This window comes from the organism of the source record quoted next, unplaced genomic scaffold, assembly GCF_019419815.1.
Source record: "Pyrus x bretschneideri cultivar Hongxiangsu unplaced genomic scaffold, Pyrus_bretschneideri_v1 Contig3, whole genome shotgun sequence".
NCBI classification, from domain to species: domain Eukaryota; kingdom Viridiplantae; phylum Streptophyta; class Magnoliopsida; order Rosales; family Rosaceae; genus Pyrus; species Pyrus x bretschneideri.
The window spans coordinates 11,584,342-11,606,043 of NW_025999612.1; the positions used below are offsets into that span (position 1 = coordinate 11,584,342).

Here is a 21,702-nt window from a genome sequence, read left to right on the forward strand (position 1 = left end):
GCAAGCGTTCATGTATATGTCCAAATGCATAAGCGGACTTTATATATTGTAATATACGGAGTAAACATCATCATAAAATTAGAGCTGATTGCTCAAATGAGGGTGCTTATATTTTAATTAACATTCTGCTCATTAAAAAGTTGATATTAGTTACATTTCTAAGGGGTGACGGAGCCACCACCGTCAACCTAATCAGAAAAAGGCCGGACAAATATATGCCGCAAAGGATTGGCGACTTCTTTTCCACCGCCATGCTTAATGAATTCGGCAGGGGAGTGGAAGAGGCCGTGACAGACACACAAAATGTGGACCTCGCCATCACGGGCATACAATATTCCTTCTATCTGTCTTCCCCCTTCTCCAGTGGTTCTCACTGAAACCATATCGTCCCCATCATTCTGGGGAACACTTCCAGTGGAATGTTTGACCCTCTTTGGTGTACTTTGTGAAGGGCCAACCTCTTCTGTAGTGGCCGCTGTTACAGACGTGGCTACTGGTGTAACATTCCTTTGGGAATTCAACGTCTGAACACTTACCGCACCTGCATGGAATTTACACAAGTTCAAATCTTTGACGAAGAAAGTACAATCGAAGAAAACCATACGAATTAGGTGAATGTCACAGGTCAATGAAAGTAAAATCCTCTATTCATTTCAGTCTGAAACTAGCAAGTTGTCTCAAAATGTTATTGTTCTTATTGCTATATATATATATATATATATATATATATAATGACATGACTTGGCTAAAGTCATGAATGCATTCTTGTAAGCAATTGGGATAGAAATTCTAACGAGTGGTTTTAGAGTACTTGGAATTGACTCTGCATAAACAATTTATTTAACAGATGTTGAGGAAAGCTAGAACGATATGCATCATGATATTGTACACAGATTTTGTTGATTTGAAATTGGATAAACATTTATGAGACGTGGATACGAGTTTTATTTAGAGAAATCAATCAATCATGCACGTCCTTTACCCTTTACGTTTCAAGTCAAAAACAAGAAAGAACCGAACTCCAACATATGATCACAGAAACAACATGCAGATAACATAGTTGAGCAAGAATTTGAATATAAAAACCTATATGTTGTCTCAAGGTATCAAGGTTCAAGTTCTCCAGTTTAATTATGTGTCTGTGCGTGTAGATCTATAAATTCCGTATACATCTAAGAAATTTACATATTAGGCTGATAAATCGATGTTTCCACTTCAGAAATTGGCATATTAGGTTGATAAACCGGCTCAGATCTATATCCCAAACCCACCTGAACTGAAGGAAAACTATATTTTTCTGGATCTATTTGAATCTAAAGATATATATCAACAGATTTGCCACAATGAAACTATGAGATTTCTAAATTCTAAGACGAGACTTCTACAAACTAATATTCCAAAAATGAAGAGAGAAGAACAACAAAACTCTTTCATCAAGCATGGTCAAAAAAGTTATAGTCACAATGCTGAACCGGAAGTTAAAAAACCAGCAAGTATATATATACAGGGGAAGGAATTCCTGAACTGTTGATCAAAACTATTACTTTATGGTGAAGAGACCAACTAACTCCGACTCAAAACATGAACTATTTTGTGTGACTTGCAAGTTTCCATAACAGTAAAGTTTTGGAATGTCACTTACACATTATGCGCAACAACACACGTAACCCGTAACTAGGCAACACCACATAAGAAATTTTTTGACTTACTTACTAAAATGGACTGTAAAGATGAAAGTTTTGATTTTGATTAGCTTCTATTGGTCTTATATGTAACGTTGTCAATACGTTGTTGGATAGACTTTTATTTTCATTTCTATCAATACGCAATTAATTAGTTTTATTTTTCCATTTGATTCATTATGCGATACAGTTTGACCTAATTTTTGTCGGCACTCGAATGTTTCCCATATTCGATACTCGTGTTCACCAATCATTGCCATCTTTAACATCGTTGACTAAGCAAAAAAAAACTATAAATTGTCTTTCCTCGTGGGCGCCGTAAATTGTCGTCTTTGCTTCCCTAGTTGTTATATCATTTTGCTACACGTTTCATGATCAATTCGAATGTACCAACTACTGAATCTTATCAATTACCCTAACTACCGAATCGTATCAATAACCCTAACTACGCAATCATATCAATTTTTATCTTTTATTCTTCACATCCAGGATTACGTCCATAACGAACTGTATCGATTACCTAACAACCAATCATATTAATTACCCTAACTTACCAAATCGTATCAATTTTACCCTAAAAACTAAATCGTAACAATTTTATCTAATTTTCTCTTCCACGATCCAATTCCAAAAGTTTTAATCGTGACCTTCCACAGAGAATTAGGGTTTTCTACTTTCATTTTCAATTAGTTAACTAGTTCCTGTTTAATTAGCTATATAACACACCGTGCATATATCTACGAAGTACGAACTAAAACAGAAAATTATATAAAAAAACGCACACACAAACATATACTATCTTTTTATTACAACAGAAAACACCATGCTGCAAAAATCATATGACAAGATCAAACAATCGCACCTTAATCTTAAGCTTAACATTAAAACGGTAAACAAAAGCGAGCATAGACAAATTATCAGATTTGAAGTTTGATGTGTGGCTTACCCTCTGCAGCACGAGACACAGTGAAATATCCCTCCTCTTTGTAATGATAGACTGTATCCAAAGCCCCGGCACCGTTAGAAGCACAAGACGCACTACACATCACCAGATCTGCTGGAGCTGCCGGAGCTGCTAAAGCCCTAGCCACCTCCGGCAAAGCAGCTGGTTGCTGGCTCATCTGCCTCTGAGCTATCTTCTGTTTGGTCTCCGGACTTCTCAAGGCTAGAACGTCCTTGTGCCTGATCGCCAACCTGGACTCTGATGGAAGAGAGCTTGCCCTTGGAAGCCGTATAGCACGAATCGGAGCAGCAGCCATCTGCGGCGCCTTTTGGGTTTCTTGAAGCCTCAAGACCCTGGCCTCCGTGGAGGACCGGTCGAGAGGGTTTTGGTTGGAATTATCGGTGTAAATCCCGCTGAGAGAGATTTCCAGGTTGAGGTCCGGGATTTGGGAATCGACGGTGTTGTTTTGAATGTTGGCGTTGTTGGGTTGAGAAAGGTTGTCTTTGTTTGCGGCGGCCATTGCAGACAGGAACTGAGCAGATTGGACTGAAAAACGATTTGTATAAGCTTCTTCTGCAGCAGAAAAAAAAAGCTAAAGTTAGGGCAAAACATGAAAATTTTCATTGCATGGTTTTTGACAGGATAAATTATAAGTACAGAAAACACAATGAAAAATGTAGTTTGTGACCCAATTTTTGAAACTGCATGCAGCAAGAAAATGAAGAAGAATGAGAAATTCAAAAACCCAGTAACCCCAAAATTTAATCTTTGACCCAATTTTTAAAACCCAGAAACGGTTACATGGGATTTTAAAGTTACCATAAAAAATTCAATCTTTAACCGGAAGTTTTAGAAAATGAGAGAGAGAGAGAGAGAGAGAGAGAGAGGGAGATGAAGCAAACCCAGAAAGGATTAGATGGGTTTTTGAAAATACCATTAAGAATTAGAAAAGAAAAAAGAGACAACCACACATACATACATACATATATATATATATAGATCTAGAGAGAGAGAGAGAGAGAGAGAGAGAGGGGAAAAAAACCCAGAAAGGCAGGCTTACAAGGGTTTTGTGACAAGACTGATGCTCCTGCAACCAACTATTCTCTCTCTCTCTCTGTGCAAATACAGAAATGCAAACTGATGTGTGAAATTTGGAGCTGGGTAGGGGAGATATATATTGGAAATCGGTGAGGAAAAGGGTTTGAAGGTGTTACAGTTGCTGCATTTCTCAATCCCCACGTGGTTACAAGAGAGCACAGTGTTGTAATTAAGGAGAATGGTTCACATTTTCTACGGTTACTCTTTTCATCTCTCTCTCTCTCTCTCTCTCTCATCAGCATTTGCAATTTGCAGCTCCATGACTTTGCTCCTTTCCCACCACCTGTGACTCATCTTAGCTGTTTCTGCGTTTTCCTCTTTCTCTTATGGATTTTTGTTTGCAATTGTGAGGAAAAATGAGGACAATTTTGAAAACGTTCAGGATTATTGCCAGGGCGACTATAGTTTTTGGGAGTAAGATTTTCTCCCCTCCTATTACCATCTCCTTCCATCCCCTCCTCTTACCATCTCCTTCCATCCCCTCCTCTCATACTCTTCTTTCTGTCTTATTCTCTATATAAGAAAAATTTAAAACAAGACGTAGACGTGACATAATCGCAACCGTTTAAATAGGAGGGGATAGAAGGGGAGAGAGATAGGAGGGGAGAGAATTCTACTTTTTTTTTTAGGGGCTTTTAGATCCAGGTCCAAAAACATGATTTTTAGGAGTGAGTCCAATTACCTAATTATATATATTTATTTTTTTAGTGCTCATTTTATATTTTCTAAAAATATTAAAAATCAATTAAAATCTTCTAATATTATGCATTTTCAACCCCAAAAAAATATAATTAATATCATATAACAAAAAAAATAATATATTGACATAAATCTATTTGCAAATCATTCTACCCTTACTCAAGTAACAAATATATGAATGTATATTATACCCATAAGTAAGATATGAAACCTAAATATACTAATAACAGTTCCCACAAATTAGAGTATTCGTGACAACACTTTAACTTCAACGTGTTTTATAAATTTATGACAAGAGCACTTCTAGAAAAGCACTCATGAACAGAAGTTGTTTCTAGAGAAGCAATCCCAAACATGATCTAACCTTGTTATTATGAGAAACTTTGTATATTATTTCGTAAGTTTACTAATTTGCGTTTTATCGTCGATAAGCTTAATTTGTTATGAACTAGGATATAGATCAAGTTGTTATAACATGAGTGAATTGGTAATAACACGTGAAAGTAAGACAATCTAAGAGTAAGCAGCTGAAAATGATAAAGTTTCCTAATTGTATCATTATGAGAGTTTTAAAACAATAGTGGAAAGAAAAAAGAAAGGAAGACGAGATACACAACATTAAAAACTCAATCAAGAAGAAATAGAACCTTGAGATTTTGTTTGAAGGAGTTTAAATGAATGAGATCTGAAGGAAAGAAGAGTAGAAAAAATAGAAGAGATTCCAACTATAAAAAGGAAAGTCCTAATCTAAAAAAACTCAAGTTGGACATAGTACAAAGCCAACAGGTTATGAAGAGATCGAAAATCTGTAACAAGTTAGAAGTGACCGAAGGTATATATGCTTGACATCCATCAATTCAATGTCACACGAACTAAGGTGTGCTGAATTTTGGAGCTATTGCAATATCAACAAGTTACAAGGTGATCAGAAGTCTGCTCAACATCCATTGTCAGTGCTTTGGCGGAACTATACTAATCAAGAGGCAAGAGTTTAATTATGTATATACATGTTCAAATGCATAAGCTTCAACATCCACACTTACACAAATTACAAAGGACTATATATCTGGTAACGGAGCAAACATCATCATAAATTAGAGCTAATTGCTCATATGAGGGTTTTTAATATTTTAATTAACATCCTGTTGGATAGAAAATTGATGTCAATTACATTCCTAAGGGGTGACAACCACCATCATCAACCTAATCAGAAGAAGGGCGGACAATTATATGTTTCAAAGGATTCGCCACTTCCTTTCCACCGCCATGCTTAATGAATTCGGCAGGTGAGTGGTAAAGGCCATGGCAAGCGCACAGAATGTGGACCTGGCCATTGCGAGCATAAAGAATTCCTTCTATCTGTCTTCCCCCTTCTCCGGCGGTTCTCACTGAAACCATTTCGTCCCCATCATTCTGGGGAACACTTCCAGGGGAATGTTTGACCCTCTTTGAGGGATTTTCAGGTGTACTTTGTGAAGGGCCAGCCTGTTTTGTAGTGGTCGGTGTTGCAGAGGAGGCTATTGGTGTAACATCCCTTTGGGAATGCAACGTCTGAACACTTATCGCACCTGCATGGAATTTACACAGTTCAAATCTTTGACGAAGAAAGTACAATCGAAGAAAACCATACGAAGATGAATATCACAGGTCAAAGAAAGTCAAATCCTCTGTACATTTGAATCTGAAACTAGCAAGTGGTCTCAAAATGTTATTGCTCTTGTTGCTATATAAAATGACATACTTGCTAAAGTCATGAATGCATTATTGTAAGCAATTGAGATACAAATTCTACCGAGTGGTTTTAGGGTACTTGGAATTGACTCTGCAAAAACAATTTATTTAGCAGACGTTGAGGAAAGCTAGAACGATATGCATCATGATATTGTACACAGATTTAATTTGTTAATTTGAAATTGGATAAACATTTATGAGACGTGGATACAAGTTTTATTAAGAGAAATCAATCAATCATACACGTCCTTTACCCTTTACGCTTCAAGTCAAAAACAAGAAAGAACCGAACTTCAACATATGATCACAGAAACAACATGCAGATAACATAGTTGAACAAGAATTTGAATATAAAAACTATATGTTCTCTCAAGGTATCAAGGTTCAAGGTTCTCCAATTTATGCGACTGTGCGTGTAGATCGATAAATTATGTATACTTCTAACAAATTTACATATTAGGATGATAAACCGACTAAGATCTATATCGCAACCCCGCCTTAACTGAAGGAATGGAAACTATATTTTTCTGGATCTATTCGAATCTAAAGATATCAATAGCTTTGGCACCATGAAACTTTGAGATTTCTAAGACGAGACTGCTACAAATTAATATTCCAAAATGAAGAGAGCAGAACAACAAAACTCTTTTATCAAGTACGGTCAGAAAAGTTATAGTCACAATGGTGAATGGAAGGTAACAGGAAGTTAAAAAACCAGCAAGTATGTATAGGGGAAGAAATTCCTAAATTGTTGATCAAAACTATTACTTTATGGTCAAGAGACCAACTAACTCCGACTCAAAACATGAATTATTTTGTATGATTTGTAAGTTTCATAACAGTAAAGTTTTGGAATGTCACTTGCACTAATACATGTAACCCGTAACTAGGCAACAGTACATTAGAATTTTTCTTGAATTAATTGCTAAAATGGACTGTAAAGATGAAAATTTTGATTTTGATTAGTTTCTATATTGGGCTTATATGTAACGTTGTTATATTATTTTGTCTATACGTTGTCGGATAGACTTTTACTTAATATGTTTCAATATGCAATTAATTAGTTTTCTTTTTCCATTTGGTTCATCGTGGGCCGGATACGGTCTAACCTAATTTTTGTCGGCACTCGAATGTTTCCCATATTCAATACTCGTGTTCACCAATCATCGCGATCTTTAACATCGTTGACTAAGCAAAAGAAACCTAGCTAGATCATCTTTCCTCGTGGACGCCGTAAATTCTCTTGTCGTTATATCACTTTGCTACATGTTTCATGACTGATTTGAATGTACCAACCACTGAATCGTATCAATTACCCTAACGACCAAATGCTATCAATTACTCTAACTACCGAATCATATCAATTACCCTAACTACCCAATCATATCAATTTTCCCCTAACGAACTGTATCAATTACCCTAGAAAAATGCTAGGCAGACCAAATTTATAGACCATTTTTGTCGACCACATAATGTGGCGGTTGATGTTTGGACTCCTTTTTTAATGGTGTAGATAAGGAGTCCAAACATCAACCACCAAATCATATTGTCTACAAAAAATGGTCTAAATTTTCTCTTTATAGCATCACTCATTACTCTTACAATTACCCTAACTTACCGAATCGTATCAATTTTACCCTAACAACCAAATCGTATCAGTTTTACCTAATGCCCGAATGGTATCAATAACCCTATAACTACCGATTCGAATTAATTGCATGCACAACATTCTCTTCCATGAACCAATTCCAATACTTTCAATCGAGACCTTCCAAAGACAAATAGGGTTTTCTACTTTCATGTTCAACTAGTTAACCAGCTCGTCCTTTAGCTACCTAGCACACCGTGGATATATCTTTGAACCAAACAGAAAATCATATAAAAACACACACACACAAACATATACTATCTTTTTGCTTCAACAAAAAACATGCAAAAATCGTATGACAAGATCAAACAATCACAACTTAATCTCAGGCTAAACATTAAAACGGTAAACAAAAATGAACATAGACAAATTATTAGCTTTGAATATTGATGCGTGGCTTACCCTCTGCAGCACGAGACACAGTGAAATATCCCTCCTCTTTGTAATGATAGACTGTATCCGAGGCCCCGGCACCGATAGAAGCACAAGACGCACTACACACCGCAAGAGCTGTTGGAGCTGCCGGAGCTGCTACAGCCCTAGCCACCTCCGGCAAAGCAGCTAGTTGCTGGCTCATCTGCCTCTGAGCTATCTTCTGTTTGGTCTCCCGCCTTCTCAAGGCTAGAACGTCCTTGGGCCTGATCGGCCGCCTGAGCCTTGGCTCTTTTGGGAGAGACCTTGCCCTCGGACGCCGTATGGAACGAACTGGAGCAGCAGCCATCTGCGGGGCCGTTTGGGGTTCTTGAAGCCTCAAGACTCCAGCCTCCGTGGAGGACCGGTCCAGAGGGCTTTGGTTGGAATTCTCGGTGTATATCCCGCCGAGAGAGAATTCCAGGTTGAGGTCTGGGATCTGGGAATCGGCGATGTTATTTAGCTTGGCGGCGTTGTGGGGTTGAGAAAGGTTGTCTCTGTTTGCGGCGGCCATGTCAGATAGGAAGTGAGCAGATTGGACTGAAAAACGATTTGTTTAAGCCTCCTCTTCTGCAGCAAGAAAAAGCAAAAGTTAGGGCAAGGCATGAAAATTTTGATTGCATGTTTTTGGCAGGAGAAAATTAAAGATAAAGAAAACACCATGAAAAATGTAATTTTTGACCCAAGTTTTGAAACTGCATATGCAGCAAGAAAATGAAGAACAGTGAGAAATTCAGAAAACCCAGAAACCCCAAAATTTGATCTTTGACCAATTTTTAAAACCCATAAACGGTTACATGGATTTTTGAAATTACCATGAAAAATTCAATCTTTAACCGTAATTTTTAGAAAATGAGAGAGATGAAGCAAACCCAGATATGATTACATGGGTTTTTGAAAATACCATTAAGATTTCAATCTTAACCTAAGTTTTAGAAAAGAAAAAAAAAATAAAATATATATATATATATAGAGAGAGAGAGAGATGGAAAGAAAAAAAAAACCCAGAAAGGCAGGCTTACAAGGGTTTTGTGACAGACTGGTGCTCCTGCAACCAACTACTCTCTCTCTCTCTCTCTCTCTCTCTCTCTCTCTGCAAATACAGAACTGCAAAACTTATGTGAGAGATTTGGAGCAGGGTAGGGGGGGGATTAATATTGGAAATCGGTGTTTGAAGGTATTACAGTGACTGCATTTCTCAATCTCCACGTGGTTCCAAGAGGATAGCACAGTGTTGCATAGAGACTGGTTCGCATTTTCTACGGTTACTCTTTTCATCTCTCTCTTTCTCTCTCTCTCTCTCTCTCATCAGCCTTTGCAATTTGCAGCTCCATGGCTTTGCTCCTCTCCCACCACCTGTAACTCATCTTAGCTGTTTCTGCGTTTTCCTCTTTCTCTTATGGACTTTTGCATGTAATTGTAAGGAAAATTGAGTGCAATTTTAAAAAGAGGATTATTGCCAGAGCGACTATATATATTTTTTTTCATCTACTATATGATGTGGCAATTGACACGTATATATATCAACATTCAATGAGATAATCTCATTAATTGACATGACATATACACATCATTTACCATATCATATTACATGAATGTGGTAAAAAAATATTCATGTCTCTCTAGCATTTTCCTTGTGTTACTAGCACATAATGCCATGGTGGCAGTCTTCACATGCCATGTAAATCTTTCTTGTCCTTCAACTAAGAGCAACTTATATGAAACTAGTTCACTCGTCACCATGTACGACTATTTGTACACAAAACTTCCACACTTTCTCTCACTAGCACATAACGCTACGTTGATAGTTGTTTGTACCATGTAAATCATTCTTGTCCTTCATATGAGAGCAACTTATATGATACAAATTCATCATTACCGTGACGTTTCGACCTAATAATACTTTGTTATGAGAAATATTCATCTATGACAATTCATTATTGAGACTTTACATGACGATAAATCTGCTTTATGTAATCGTTTTCCTTTAAGAGGAGTGGAAGGAGTGGAAGTTGGTATGGAAATATTGTTTCTGCGTTGGCTTTGTTTGCATTGTTATGAGGCACGTCTGAAGTGTAAGAGGAACTTGTAACGCATTTCGTAATTCCCAATGCTATAGCAAAGCAATCCCCACTAGAAATTTCACTATTTTTTTTATGGGATAATGTTATTCACACACATTTTTTTACCTTTCATACGTTCTTATCAGTTTTTTATCATTGGTCTTCTTTAATTCATTTGATCCGATCGACGACCGAAAATTGAGAGGGACCAGGTGTGTAAGAAATAAAAATGAGTGTGGATAACCTTTCTCTTTTTTAAGATATTTGTTCACACTTTTTGCACCTCATTAGGAAAAAATTAATTCAAACTCGTTCAATTCAATTTAATCTTGTCGAAAAAAAGAGATTTAGACAAGTTAATTAATTTTCAAAATTAAAAAAAAATTTCTAATTTACACCCAAAAAAGAGGTTTGAAACACGGTATAAAAGTGTTAATAAATTGTCTGACCAATTGATCTAATTCAAATTTACTACATAATGGTCAAGACGAGAACTTTAAATTGTATTTGACCCATTTAATAAGTCTTTTTAGTTTGAAAATTTCATCGAACCCAGTTTCATTTATTCATTCAACAATAACATACCTTTGATATATTAAATTGTGAATTAAATCGTACATCTTTTCTTCTTCATGTAGCAATATTCAGAGAAAAAACTTTGTATTAAGGCACGGAATGTTAGTAATTATCAAGTTAAAACGCAATAGCGTAGTTCTAATTAGAAAAAAGTTCTAAAATCTCTAAAATAATTTTACTAATTAATTAAAATTCACAATTATATATATATATATATTTTTTTTTGAACAAATAAAATTCACAATTATATATATATATTTTTTTTGAACAAATAAAATTCACAATTATATAAATCATAACACTGTCCAACGAAAACACAACACCAAAAACTCGATGATCGATGACTTTCAGATTAAAAACCAGTGACGAGGAATTGAGAGGATTCTCTCACTCTGTTTCTCAGATCCGATGTGACAAGTGCGCCATGCGGCAGCAAGGTGCCAAGTCAGCGAGGCGGGTCCCGTAACTCCCCAACAAGTTGTAGTGGCCAATGCACCCCGGGAACGGACCACGTCATAGGGGCCGTTGTGTCAGTGCTTCGCTGTCAGGCTACATGCACTGTGGGCCAAGATCTCGTGCCATGCGCCTAGAGCACACGGAGTCTCGGACCAATGGCTGCCAAGTGTAGATAAAAAGTGATGGGGTAGGATTCTTTCCCGTCCCCTCATATTTTTCATTTTGTCTTTCTTTTTTCGTAGAAAATTAATATATAAAATGTGGACGTGGTTTAATCGTGACCGTTCAAATAGAAGTAGAAAAAAAATGAGGAAAAAAAAAAAAGAGGAGACTCATACTCAAAAAACTCAATGGGGAACAAGGCCTTGTTTAGAATTGTATTTAGAAGGGTGAAAACACTTTTTTGATAGCATGAAGACGGCAAATCACTTTATTGAGTTGTTAATGAGTACCCGTTAAGATCCATTCAATTTGATATCACTGTAATATATAGGTGAGATTGGTAGTGGTGATGACGGTGTAAGGTGAAATCAAACTAACCCATTAAGTTGATTTATCGCCTATAGCCTTAAGTGCATTTTAGAAAAGTAATCTTGAACGAGTCCTATTTTAAAAAATGTTTGCAAAAATTGAGATTCTAAGAGCATACACGAAACCCACCAATTAACAATACGATTTGGTGGTGAGTATTTTTGAGATACTAAGAGCATATACGAAACCCACCAATTAATAATACGATTTGGTGGTAAGCAGTGAATTGCCTTGGTGTTTAAGACCATCATCTTCAACTCAGTCCAAACCCTCATTCTCCCCTTAAAGTAGAAATATCGCTTGTACACATGTAAATGGAATATCCAAAGTTTGACTCCCTTGAACGGCGACAAATTTCTTCCCCCTCAATTTCGCTTGGATTACCTATTTTTCATATTTGTAAATTGGCCCCATAATAAATGACCCAAGGGGCCTAATTTATATGTTCTTCACCTTCTAACTCACTTGCAATGGCGCTCGGACCACTCAAACCCCTAATGCGAACCCTAAAGCCCATTGAAGCTAAAGCCGAAGCCAAAGATGAAACTATCTTATAACATCCAGAGATTATGTGTTCAAAATCTCATCCACCAATATCGCTTGTATCAAGCTTTTCCCATTTTATGAGAGCCGTTCTCTCCATCTCTTCTGAAAGTCTTTCTCACCTCTTTGTGTGAGCTTTTTCATTGTTGGCTTCTTTTCTTTTTTCTTTTTTTTCTTCTGAGAGTCTTTCTCACCTCTCTATGTGAGCTTTTTCATTGTTGGCTTCTTTTCTTTTTTCTTTTTTTTTCTTTTTATTTTCCTTAGTCGTCGGCCCGAGCTCCAGCAAGGGTCGGTGACCATCTTGTTCTTCTTCCTTCTTCCACCCACCCTTCTTCCATTTCTTTTTAGCCTCACCTTAGTTTTCCTTCCACTTACCTTAGTTTTCCTTCCACTTCCATGTCTCTCATCTATCCCTCTTACTCTATTTTCCCTATTCCTTCTAGTCCCAATTCAGGTGGGCTCCATCCTTCCTTGTTGCTTCCTCTTTCCCAATGTGCAACCTCTTTTCTTCACAACACTCGGCTGTGTTTTCCTTGGAAGGTGTGTAAAGTTTTTACTCGGGTGTACACACAACCACCTTCTGTTTGTTTGCCTTTATTGGCACTATACTCGGTGGCTTCTCCACCAGGTTCTTTCGTCTACTGGTTGCGATCAGCACGGGGGTTGTTGCAGGTTGTAGGAGTCACCAGATTCTTCGTTTCTGGACGGTTGTTGCTTGATGGCAGTTCGGGGCATGGGTTTGCGCTGGTGTGGATGCTTTGCGATGTTGGAGCACTGGTTGGTCAGAGTGTTGTACGGATTGTGATGGTGGCTCTCGACATTTCCGGCAACGAAAGGGATTGCAAGGTTCTAAGGAGCTCTGTAGTTTTGTCTGTGTTTGTCTTGGGCCCCAAAACTTGTTTTGGGCTCTTTTGTGTGTACTATTCAGGTCCATTGTTTTGTTTTGTACTTATATAGTTTGTGGACCTCTTTGTATCTTTTTTTCGCCTTGGGCCCTGGAATACAATGTCCAATTTTCCAAAAATAAAAAAATATTGCTTGTATCAAAAAAATTCTATTCACCATCTAATGGTGAATAAGTTGCATGGAAAATCAAATGAATAAGCAATCGATAATCAGCCATCCAGTATATGAAAGTTGAGTAATTTCATTCATCTCAAAAACTCTCCAAGAGAACCACATTCTTATGTTTTTGGAAACACATTTAGGTTACTAACATCGACACGATAAAAGTAAACAGGGAAACCCTGTAACTTAATAGAGTGCTAAACAAATCTGCGAAAACAACAAAAGGAACCGTACAGAACTTGCGAAATAAGATGGCCTACGACATATTGGTAGAGCTCAAATAGCCATCAGATCACCATAACTCCTCATTAGAAGAATCGATCCTGCAAACAGCCCTGCAGCACGCAGCAATTTCTGCGAGATAGAGAACACACTTTTAATTCTTTTGCCTTATCATTTTCTAAACAAAAAAAAGATGAATTTATGACTTGTATAAGTGAGATAACCATCCAGCATCTACGCAAAGCAAGTAAACGCAGTTCCGAAATAATAGAAAGGTTTATCTACAGTATAACAAGGCTAAAAATATATAAGGCAACTTTCCTCATATCTAAAGTATGTGAGGAAAAGCTTTGTTTGGCCTCAGGTACAAATTTTCCACCATACAAAGATCAAACATAAAAGAGACGGTGGGACATGCGTGACCTAAAAGCGCATCTATCGTTATAGGCAAAAGGCATCATAAATCGATTAGTAAATTATCCCATCCATGTACCGTAATGTTAACTAAATTTCATGTCTTTCCCGATCTAACATAGAAGGCACATTTTCTTCCACTTCTAAAGTTCCTAAAACTAACATATTAAGCTTATGCAACAACAAAATGCACGACACGATCATATAACACTGATTAGTCATTTAGTGATATCAATTCAAATACACAACACCTAAGAAAGTCTGATTACAGGACACTTTAAATGAACCGTTAGTAACCCCTGTACTTGAAAAACCAGCTTTCCATTAATAACTTCGTAACAAAAGGCACATAACAGACTAAGTTTTTTCTCCAAGGCGGGATAAATCTTGTGCGATAGCTGCAGGATGCGAGTGGCCAATCAATCACGCAATACAGCTGGTTGCACGGCCACTCGCATCCCGCAACTATTACACGATGAGTCACACACAGGAGGATTTCAACATAACAGAGGTCCCTAGAACATCCATGAATCGCAATCACAAGTCATTGTATAGCTATAAATTCTAATCCAAACAAATATAAACTTTCCCACATCCTATGGACAAAACATACAAAATCATATACATATATATGTAGGAAATTATGCAGAAATTGAAGCCAAAAGAGAAATTAAAACCAAGAGATTGCAGATACAAATTCTTGAAGCTTCGATCAAAATTGAAAAGTAGGAGAGTATTTGAGAGATTACCATGTTAAGAGCCCACTTCTCCTCGTCGTGATACTGCGACTGCAAGAAAAATTTCGCCTTTTCAAGTGAAACGTTGAAGTCCGCCATTGATGTGTGGAGAAGCAGAGGGAGAGGGAGAGGGAGAGGGAGTTTGGGAGTTAGGGTTTAGGTTTGGGGGTTTTGAGATTGGGACAGTGCTCGATGGGAAAAAATAGAGTCCGTGCGAAATCCCGTTAAAAGGGAGAAGGCAAGTGACGAAATTACCAAAACAACCCCACTCATTCAGTTACTCGTTGCAAAATTAAAATAAATAAATAGAGTGTTATTAGTATTACAGTCTAGTGATACCCATTTCACTTGTAAGTGAGAGGTTTTGCATTCGATTTTCGCCAAATGCGAATTTGAACCACATTATCATAGCTCGCCCATTATGAGGCTTAGCCCCTTCCCCACTATTTAGTGTAAATAATATCGTCTGCTAAAAAATATATAAATAGATAAATAGGGTAATATAAAAAAGGTTTGGTACCTAATTTGACTAGACGGTTAGACGTCCAATTGATCAAGTCAGTGTGTATGTCATTTTACACTCGAGAATAAATCTTTTTTATCATTTAATTAAAGTGGTTAAAATTAAAATATCACATTGTAAAGATACGATCAATTTTGGTTTAACTCTCTCAACTTTAACTCATCAATTTTTCAGTACCTATGTTTTGGATTTAACAATTTAATACAACAAAATTAGGGAATCTAAGTTCGATGTTAGGTTGTCGTAATTAAATCCGTTAAGAAATGATTTGTCATACACAAGTTCTAACTTTTTGTAATATAACAAAAAAATTAATAAACATACATTTTTCCCTCTTTCTACATGCCATTATTTAATTTTATTCGTTGTTTTTATTTAATTTATTTAATTTGATTATAAGAGGACTATAAATCATGTGAAATTAGATTCAAATAACGAATATAAAAACAAAAACTCAATTTAAAGATTAAAAAAAGAAGAAAAAAAAAAGGTAGAAAGCTACTGTCTACCAGCCTCTCTCTTTCCATCCAGCGATCCACATAGTGACACGTATACAACGAACCTGATCTTCCTTGTCCACTAATTTAAGCCCAAACCAAAGCCTTCCTCAAGGATTCAATCATCGCCCTCAGAGACACTGACACAGAGCGTGGGAGAAAAATGGAGGCCGGAGCATTTTGCAGCAGCGCAGGAAGCGTGCCTTTCACTTTCAGAGCAGCAGCGGCGGCAAAAGGGGGCAACTTTGCTTCTTCCCCTCCCCTCCTCATCCAATCCATGGCTGCCCAGAAACCCATGCCTTCAGCTACCAAAACACTTAGCTCCAAGAAGGTGGGTACTTTTCTTCTTCTCTTCAAAATATGTTTGTCGGGTTTTATCACAAAAAGCCTCGGCCATCGGTGGTATTAGAATAGAATTATTCGTTATAAATATCGTAATTTCTTTGGTTGGTATTCCGACGTGGGACTGTTTTTGCATTGCAGAATTCATCTGTGAAGCTACTAACAAGGGTGGAGCAACTGAAGCTACTGACCAAAGCGGAGAAAGCCGGCCTGCTATCCACGGCAGAGAAGTCCGGGCTCTCATTGTCGACGATAGAGAAGCTAGGGTTGCTCTCCAAAGCGGAGGAATTCGGAATCCTGTCAGCGGCCACCGACCCGGGAACTCCCGGTGCGTTGTTGAGTTTAAGCTTAGGACTGCTGGTTTTGGGTCCATTTGTTGTTTTTCTTGTGCCGGAGGATTCTCCTTTGGAGATAGGGTTACAAGCTGTTGTTGCTTTGGCTGCAGTAGCTGGTGGTTCAGCTGCTTTTGCTGCATCAAATCTTGTATCCAGCTTGCAGAAATCAAATTGAAATTTGATGAGCTAGGTCTATCTCGGGAGAGAGAAAACTTGCTTGCACCGAGATGCCACAGTGACGATGTCCTAAGCCAGTCATGCACTATCGTGCGTTTTAGCTTGGCACTTATTATTTTGGCCCTTTTGTGTAAGTGTAACTGTGAATGCTTTAGATACATCTATGACAAAAATGGAGATGGAGAAATTTCATGACCAAAATAACATAAATATATAGATCTGGATTCATAGAAGTACATTGAACTAACACAACTTACTCACGCCGTGTAAGCTCTACGAAAATAATCTAAAGATAAACATAGGTTATCCAAAAAAGGAAGGGGAAAAAGCACGAATCTTCGCAGAAACTCGAAATTTAACAAAAAACCTAAGTTTCTAATAGCTCAGTACAGCTCTTTTATCCGACAAATAGCAATTGAAGGAAAAGAAAGGGAAGAAAAAGTGACCCTCTTGTGAGCAAAAAATTGTCTATCCACCACCTTCTCTAAAAAAAACTTAAGTAGGGGGAATGGCAATGCGGTTTCCCCCACCTTGACGCCCACCTCTTCCACCGGAACTCCCCCGCTGATAACCATCTGCACTGCGTCCTCCTGAGCCCCTGGCTCGCCCAGAAAACTCACCCTGGTTTCTGAATTCATTCCTACCAAAGCTACGGCCGCCACCACCATAGTTCCCACGACCCCTGAAATTGTCATTCCGATAGCCAGCTCTTCCTGAAGTGAACCTCCCTCTCCCACCACTGCTAACTGAACAACCAGAAGTTTCGTTAGCTTAGCATTATTTAAGAGGAGTTATCTTTTACCTAGCAACCTTCTATAAACCCCAGCTTACCTCGAGTTGAGGTTCTCTTTTCCTCAATCACTGCTGGGCGATCCCCGATGGTGATAGGTGAGGCCTGCAACAATTTTCAAATTGTTCAAAATTGAATAAAATACAATGATACAAGATACGTAAACATACAGTGGCTCCCACAACTACGAATAAACACGTTACAGTATGAGAATCCAATCAAACTGCACTTATATCCCAGTAAGGTTGTAAACACAAAACACACTGGAGATTATAATTTTCTATCACTCAAACAACAGATCTAGGATTCTAGGGACACCAGTAGATATTCACGAGGGACAATACCTCCATTTTCGACTCCAAATAAGTGTCCATGCTGTTTTTTATTGACAAAACAAAATGTCCTCGAGCCAATATAAATGACTCATAATATATCTACAGTTTTGAACTAAAAGAGCCAAACTGTAACACTAATTGTATGCTAAAAACCAGGCCCTTGGAATTTGAGAAGTGGAATATGAAAGTGAAGCACATTACCTCAAGTGCACTTTGCATGGAACTCAAGCTTTCAAATTCAACAAAGCCAAAACAGAATCCTTGCTGCTAGAAAGACAAATATATGAACTGTAAGGTTACACCAAAAAATTATCAGTTGGATCAGGAAGTGAATTATACAAATGAAGAATACCTTACTACTCCTGACTTGGATCCCATCACGCTTAATAGGCCCAAACTTCTTGAACTCCTTCTCAAGTTGTCCTACTGTTGCATCATACGGCAAATTCCGTACATGTATGGAGTAACCTTCAGGTGCTGTAAAGAATAAATTGTAGATTAGATAATAACCCATAACACGAATAAGTTTGATCTTGCTGTTTGCATGACAATAAATAGCTAACAGATCATGCATCATTCATGAAAGACTAAATGCAAGTCTAAAACTCAGGCAAGTGTTACGGTAGTTAACTGAGCAACCCAACCATTGAAAGATGAGTACTATTTTTGTTTTTTGAGAGTAAACAAAGGCAGAAAGCTGAGTATTATTTACCTTCCTCGTGAGTGTTGCTGCTTTCAGGGGCAGCATCACCTATAGGAGCTGATGCCTCTGGCGCAGGAAATGGTTTTGCAGGACCAGTGGATTGATGATCACTGTTTGCAGATACAGTCCTCACAGTGCGGGGAACCACGCGGACAGAACTGGCTGTGCTTTTCTCCAATAGCTGAAAAGTAAAAGCACGCCAAAATCAGTTGACACAAAAAGTAAAAATACTTTCTCCTAAAAACATCAACTATGAGCCTTAACGCACAATTGATGCATATGATTTCTTTGGAGCATCCTCCTGAGTTTCAGGGGCAGGATCAGGGGTTGGATCAACTTCTGCAAGACCTCTATTCTGACTTGCAAGAGCTTGGGGCTCGGGTTCCACAAGCTCATCTTCAACAACCGATCGTTCGTCATTATCTGAAGGATCACAAACTTCAGCACCATTATTGAGATCTTCTTCCTCAGAGGGAGTAGCAGGGTCCACCACAAGATGATCGGGAGCGTGAATAGGCTCTGGACAAACATAAAAGCAATTTGAAAATGACAGGCAAAGCAAATCACAAAAAGGTATAGGAAGAAAGAAAACTAATGTTAACCTGGTTCTGCTGTCACAATAGCTTCTGGAGCACTTTCATTGATGCCATTGACTGAGGCAGTATCAGTCGGCAATGATTCGTTGTCCTCAATATACCTAAAAACATCATTCAATACATAGTACCCTTTTTCCTGTGGAGCTAGAAAGAATGTCTGCGCGAATTTTCTTCCCACGTTGTCCTTTCCAGTCAAGCATCCAGTCACAAGAACAATCACCCCTTTCTCATAAGACTCTTGAGAGTCTGCTGTTTTTATTTCTGCTGTATAGTCTCCATAATTTAAGGACTGAATTTTTTCACCTATTGCCTGTTCCAATAGATAGTGCAATGTTAACAAATGTAATATTTATCATCAATAATTATAATTTACAATAAAAATTCAGGATTCTCAATTCAGTTTATATCAAGGCCAAGAAGTGATGCATAATTTTTCGATTTTTAAAACAAAAAGTTTGGTCCCAAAAAGGTCGTGAATTTGATTCATTAAATGCCTCACTTTTTATACTGTAACATGTTCAACATGCAATATACCAAAACTTTCATCATTTCATGACTAGAGCACTGGCCATCTGAATCAGCCACCCAATCATATAAAAAATGTTACCAGTTAGGCCGGTTATAATTGGTCCATAAATGTCTACATTTGGAAGCATCAAATAGACATCCTGTCCACGTTTTTCAACATACACTTAAAGAAAAGTTTAATACAACAATGTATTTGGAAAAGCCGCCAAATTCATGTTCAACCATTGTAAAATATATATTTTTCTACATGCTTGCTAAAAATTAAACTTCTTTAATGCGTTAAAGTGAAAAACTGAATTGGAAATGTAAAGAAAAATGTTTCCCAATTCATGTTAAGCCATACAAAAACGAAAAGTCAAATCTCGAAACATGTTATGAAAATAATCTTTCTGTGAAAACCGAACCATGAGCATGTTCCAAAGTATCTAAGGCCTTGAAGTAGAAACTGTGTCGTGAACATATATGAACGAAAGAATACATACTTGCATGGTCGTCACTGTTGTCATATTGCCCTTGGTATCTGGCCTGCTTAGAGAGCTCGAATCCTGATAAAACCTATGCACTAGCTGTGGAGATTGGTGAAGAATATGGTAATATTGCTCTACGAAGGCATTGCCAACAAGTTGGGCACTGGGAGCAGGGGCAGGAGTCGCTTCCTGCATGACTATCTACAGAATGTTTAAAATCAGTACTTGTAGTAAAAGAACATATTGACGAAACTACTAAGATGTTAAAAGAAAATTACAACAACAAGAAGAGACCAAAAGCAAGAGATACATTGTGAATATCGTATATGTAACAAGAGAATCAGCAAAGTAGCAAAGTAAAACTACAATACGAAAATCTTATAACCGGATAAGCATACAGGAGCATTGTAAGCGCCAGATTAGAGTGCAAAGGCTTTGTATTTGAGCTCATAAGTTAAATTACTATGAGCTAAATGCCTAAAACAGTTTTGGAGATTCAATCACAAGTATAATATCACAACCACACATTAGAATCATAACCAACCAATAAAACAATCAATACACTGAAAACATAAGACAGATTAAAGCAGTAAAAGGTCTAGTAAGATTTGATAATGAATATACGGGCATAACCAATGACACATTTGGGATATCGTTTTTGTAACAAGAGAATCAGAAACTAGCAAAGTAGTAGCTACACTACGAAACTCTAATAACCTGATAAGTACGCACGACACGAACACTTTAAGTCCAAGTACTACAAGCACTTATAGCAAAAGGCTTTGTCTTTGAGCTTATAGGTCCAAGTACTACGAGCTAAACTTGTATCGAGTAACGAGTATTCAATGATAAGTGTAACATCACAATAACACAAACCACACATTAGGAACTAAACATGCTCAAATTGCGGAAATTCGCAAACTGATTACAAGCAATTTCGAAAACCCAGAAGTATTTATTCATGTTATGGTAATCCCAATAAAACCCAAATGGAGCAGACCAAGTGAACTTGACCAAACAACAAAAAGGGTCATCTGAAAAACTGAAGCAGCCCAGAACTTAATAACCATACTGATAAACAAAACAATATCTAATTACAACCTTATGAACCCTAATTTAGAAAAATACGAACAGCACAGAAATTTATCAGCGCCAACATCAAAAGCAATGATGAGATTTAATTGCGAAAACATGATATTAACAGATCAAATCACTATAATATGTTGACAAACAAATAAAATAAAATATGAAATTAACCAGCAGGGGCAGTAAACTGTAAACATAAAGAAAGTTGGATTCGAGAGAGGAATCTGAAGTACCTGCTCGGATGTGATCTGAGCTTTAGAGAGAGAAAGAGATCTGTGGGCTGAGAGGAAGCAAAGTGAAGCTGCGGAGAGAGAGAGAGAGAGCAGTCCTTGTAGACAGGAGGGCAATAAAAAGAGAATAAATGGGAGAAAGATGCTCAAGAGTCAAGATGCCCATATTTGGTCAGATCACAAGAGAAAGAGTACCTTCAGGAATAAATAAACAAATAAATAAGGAAAATTGTTTTAATTTTGGAATTGTTGTAAAGTAGACTATACAAGT

The 21,702-nt window shown here is 37.5% G+C and overlaps 5 protein-coding genes across 7 annotated transcripts; 1 reads left to right on the forward strand and 4 right to left on the reverse strand.

Annotated features, from left to right (window-relative positions):
• Positions 1 to 188: 188 nt before the first annotated feature.
• On the reverse strand, positions 189 to 3,145 carry LOC103939581 (ninja-family protein AFP3-like). The gene is made up of 2 exons (XM_009349683.2): positions 2,629 to 3,145; positions 189 to 541 (listed from the first exon to the last, which is right to left on the reverse strand). Exons 1-2 carry the CDS (start codon positions 3,143 to 3,145, stop codon positions 189 to 191), a joined length of 870 nt encoding a protein of 289 aa, XP_009347958.2.
• A 2,480-nt stretch (positions 3,146 to 5,625) lies between these two features.
• Positions 5,626 to 8,726, reverse strand: LOC103939591 (ninja-family protein AFP3-like). Its single transcript, XM_009349691.2, has 2 exons — positions 8,204 to 8,726; positions 5,626 to 5,990 (listed from the first exon to the last, which is right to left on the reverse strand). The coding sequence occupies exons 1-2, from the start codon at positions 8,724 to 8,726 to the stop codon at positions 5,626 to 5,628; spliced, it is 888 nt and encodes a 295-aa protein (XP_009347966.2).
• A 4,784-nt stretch (positions 8,727 to 13,510) lies between these two features.
• Positions 13,511 to 15,023, reverse strand: LOC103937770 (mitochondrial import receptor subunit TOM5 homolog). The gene is made up of 2 exons (XM_009347725.2): positions 14,835 to 15,023; positions 13,511 to 13,803 (listed from the first exon to the last, which is right to left on the reverse strand). The coding sequence occupies exons 1-2, from the start codon at positions 14,919 to 14,921 to the stop codon at positions 13,726 to 13,728; spliced, it is 165 nt and encodes a 54-aa protein (XP_009346000.2). The 5' UTR covers positions 14,922 to 15,023; the 3' UTR covers positions 13,511 to 13,725.
• Positions 15,024 to 15,948: 925 nt separating this feature from the next.
• On the forward strand, positions 15,949 to 16,897 carry LOC103937779. Its single transcript, XM_009347737.3, has 2 exons — positions 15,949 to 16,173; positions 16,326 to 16,897. Exons 1-2 carry the CDS (start codon positions 16,006 to 16,008, stop codon positions 16,692 to 16,694), a joined length of 537 nt encoding a protein of 178 aa, XP_009346012.2. The 5' UTR covers positions 15,949 to 16,005; the 3' UTR covers positions 16,695 to 16,897.
• LOC103937787 (nuclear transport factor 2) lies at positions 16,876 to 21,606 on the reverse strand. 3 transcript variants are annotated; one of them, XM_048589460.1, is made up of 9 exons: positions 21,435 to 21,606; positions 20,131 to 20,312; positions 19,127 to 19,430; positions 18,793 to 19,043; positions 18,534 to 18,705; positions 18,174 to 18,298; positions 18,023 to 18,088; positions 17,528 to 17,591; positions 16,876 to 17,442 (listed from the first exon to the last, which is right to left on the reverse strand). In XM_048589460.1, exons 2-9 carry the CDS (start codon positions 20,308 to 20,310, stop codon positions 17,192 to 17,194), a joined length of 1,413 nt encoding a protein of 470 aa, XP_048445417.1. In that variant the 5' UTR covers positions 20,311 to 20,312; positions 21,435 to 21,606; the 3' UTR covers positions 16,876 to 17,191. The 3 variants fall into 3 exon arrangements, with proteins under 3 accessions (XP_048445417.1, XP_009346023.2, XP_009346030.2); XM_009347748.3 differs by having other exon boundaries at positions 20,131 to 20,316; positions 21,435 to 21,605; XM_009347755.3 differs by having other exon boundaries at positions 18,023 to 18,085; positions 20,131 to 20,316; positions 21,435 to 21,604.
• Positions 21,607 to 21,702: the final 96 nt, after the last annotated feature.